This window comes from Eurypyga helias, unplaced genomic scaffold (assembly GCF_000690775.1).
Source record: "Eurypyga helias isolate BGI_N326 unplaced genomic scaffold, ASM69077v1 Scaffold21069, whole genome shotgun sequence".
NCBI classification, from domain to species: Eukaryota; Metazoa; Chordata; class Aves; order Eurypygiformes; family Eurypygidae; genus Eurypyga; species Eurypyga helias.
The window spans coordinates 1-3,114 of record NW_010270370.1 but is presented as its reverse complement, the minus strand read 5'-3'; the positions used below and the strand labels follow the sequence as shown (position 1 = coordinate 3,114).

Below are 3,114 nucleotides of genomic sequence, written 5' to 3'. Positions count from 1 at the left end.
TGATTCTATGATTCTATGATCTCCTCCAGCTTCTCCCCTTGCTCCCCAGCTTCCATGAGATGGCCATGTATGATCTCCCCGCCATGGTGGACTTCATCCTAAGGCAAACTGGGCAGGAGAAACTGTTCTACGTTGGCCATGCTCAGGGCAACTCTCTGGGTGAGTGAGGAGGAGGAGTGCGAGCGGGATGCCAGGGTGCCACAGGAGCAGGGCATCGATGTCTGTCCCAGCTGGAGAAAGCTGGGGGCAGGGCTGTGTGGGGCCATCTGCCCACTTTCCCCACTTGCCTTCTTGGTCCTTCTTCTTGGGATTGTCGCATCTGTGCTCACATCCAGGAGCATTTAATTTTGTTCAGACCCTGTGTCTCAAACAGGAGAACTGGGATGATCATTTTCACTGTTGGGGTTGTGATCTCTCGCTGCTTTTCAGGTTTCATAGCATTTTCGAGCATGCCACATCTGGCTGCGAAAATCAAACTGTCCTTTGCGCTGGCTCCTCTCTACACCTTCCATCACGTTAAAGGCCCTGTGGTAAAGATAGCGTTTTTACCAGACGTGGTTCTGAAGGTACATGAGGTCTTTGTGTCTTATCACTACCGAAACCCAGGAGCTCTCGGCAATTCATTCCCCTTGCCCTGCCGCCGTGCTCTGAGCCCATGCGTGCAGCAGATGTTAGAGACACATGGGGAGATGAGCAATCCCAAGATCCCAGACAGCAGGGATGTTCCTCTGCACCCAGTGGAGCAGACCATGATTTCAATGTTTAAAATACCAATAACTACCATTCCTGTTTATGGTTTTACTTACTGATCTCACCACACCCCAGTCCCGTAGCCCAGGATGTGCTCAGAGCAGCCCCACACCACCTCCCTTCCACCTTTTGCTCCACTGGCTGGAGAAGGGAGCTGGTGTTGTCCTTGGACACACTCCATTTGAGGAGCTTCTGTCAACAGAGGTGGCAGATGAGTGGTACGAGTCTGGCCATCCTGGGCTGAGCTTTGGAAGCTGGTACTTTAGAGATGATGCACCGGTATGATGGGCACAGCGGCATGGCGTGGAAAGGACAGTGGTGGTTTCACACAGCTCTGGGAGCTAGGTGCCACCATGGGTCAACCTCCTCAAAAGACTGGCTAGCCCAAACGTGTCAACAACCATACTGAGGAGTTGCATGTTGGCAGTGGCTGGGGACAAGCAGTTCCCATGGAGAGGGCATGGGTGTTGCAGGACCTGCTGTCACCTGTTTCCTTGCGCTCCTACAGACAATATTTGGAACAAAACAGCTGACTCTGGTGGAGAGGAAGGAGAGCGCCATCCTTGCAAAGATGTGCAGCAATGACCTGACAGCTGAAGTCTGTGAAAACGAGATCTTCCTTATTGGCGGGTACAACAAGAAGAACTTGAACGCGGTGGGTGCATCAGCCTCCCTAGGTCACAGCTGTCTCTGGTTTTCCTAGACACCTGGAGATAGCTAATGAGATACAAAAAGGAATATAAACAAACAAAAGAAAGCGTGAAACAGACTGTTCAAAGCAGCAGTTATTTGGAGATTTCTTTTAGTGTTTTTGGGGTGTTAAACCCAATGGAGGCTCCGGTAGGAAGGAATCACTTGTGGTCTTGTCTGCAAAAGAAAGGTGACTCCTGCCTCATTTTCTGCTGACCTGCAACAGCTTTACGGAAAGAAAAGCAATTGACTGGACCAGCTGTATTTCCTTTTTAAAGTTGTGGTTAGCTGGTTTACCTTTAAAAGCTACTCCTTACTCTGAACAGAACAAAGCTACCGGAAACATAAAATTTATATTTCAGTTATAACACAGAAATATTTCTTTTTTGCCTACACAGATTTTTGTTATTCCCAACTCACTTAAAAATACTTTTTTTTCCCACAGAGCCGACTGGATGTATACCTAGCTCATTTTCCAGACTATACATCAGTAAAAACTCTTCTCCACTGGGGACAGGTAGAGATTCTGATTTTATAATGATTGTAACCTATGCCTTTTCTTTTAATCTAGTAATATGATATTTTAAAATGCTACTTCATTCACCCTGGAGACAGGTAAGGAGGTAGAATCAGATAAAACAAATAAAAGTTATTTTGAAGTTAGTACACCAAGGTGTCTCAAAAGTCACAGCTGCTGCCTCTGCCTGGCCAAGGCAGACCCACCCAACTCTCCTCCATCCTGAGTAAGGACCCCATGTAGCTGTTTTTTAGACTCCCTCTTTTCTTCAGCCCATGGGATGGGCACCAGCAAGTGCCAGTCCTGATGCCATGGCTGTGCTGGGCAGAGAGCGCTCAGCCGGTGTGCTGGTTTTAGTCAGGACAGGGTTAATTTTATTCCCAGTGGCTGTGAATATGAAGAGCTTCACATGAAGCTCTGTTTTGGATTTGCCCAGGGAATAGTACTGATAAAGAGTTTGTTAGTTGGTGCTGGGGAGAGCTTGCACCAATTGCACCTCATGTTCAACCTGACCATGAGGAAACCTTCTTCCCTGTGAGGGTGACAGAGCCCTGAACAGGCTGCCCAGAGGTGGTGGAGTCTCCTTCCCTGGAGACTTTCCAAAGCCCCTGGACTTGTTCCTGTGTGATCTACTCTAGGGCATCCTGCTCTGGCAGAGGGGTTGGACTAGATGATCTCTAGAGGTCCCTTCCACCCCCTACCACTCTGTGAATTCGTGAATTCAAGGTCTTTTCCAGTTTCTGGTACTGCAGCTGTGTTTCCAACTTTCTCATTACAAGCAGTGGGACACACACACACAGAGAGTTCAGACAGTTAACCCAAACTAACCAAAGGAGTAATTCATTCCATAGCACATCATGCTCAGGATATCAGCTGGGAGCGGGCTGGGGGCCCATGGCTTGCTTGTTCATTTAGCTTGTTCAGTTGTGCGTTCATTAGTAAGTTGGTGGGTCGGTTGGCTTTCTCAGTCGTCCTGTTGCTTGTAGGGTCGCTTGGACTCTGCTGCGATCACTCTTGGTGTCCAGCTCTCAGTCTCTCTGGCTCTGACTCTCGTTGCTCAGGACCTGTCTGTGTATCGGTCAGTGGGTGGTGAGCAACTGTATCATATGTTTTATTTGTCAGTGTAGTATATAGTGTCGGAATGGAAGGATACAGGC

At 48.4% G+C, this 3,114-nt stretch overlaps 1 protein-coding gene across 1 annotated transcript; it reads left to right on the top strand.

Annotated features, from left to right (window-relative positions):
• Positions 1–49: 49 nt before the first annotated feature.
• Positions 50–1,957, top strand: LOC104514679 (putative lysosomal acid lipase/cholesteryl ester hydrolase; the record flags this gene model as incomplete). The annotated part of the gene is made up of 4 exons (XM_010158427.1): positions 50–159; positions 430–566; positions 1,259–1,405; positions 1,886–1,957. Coding segments are annotated over 4 exons (466 nt in total), but the record flags the coding sequence as incomplete, so codon positions are not given.
• Positions 1,958–3,114: the final 1,157 nt, after the last annotated feature.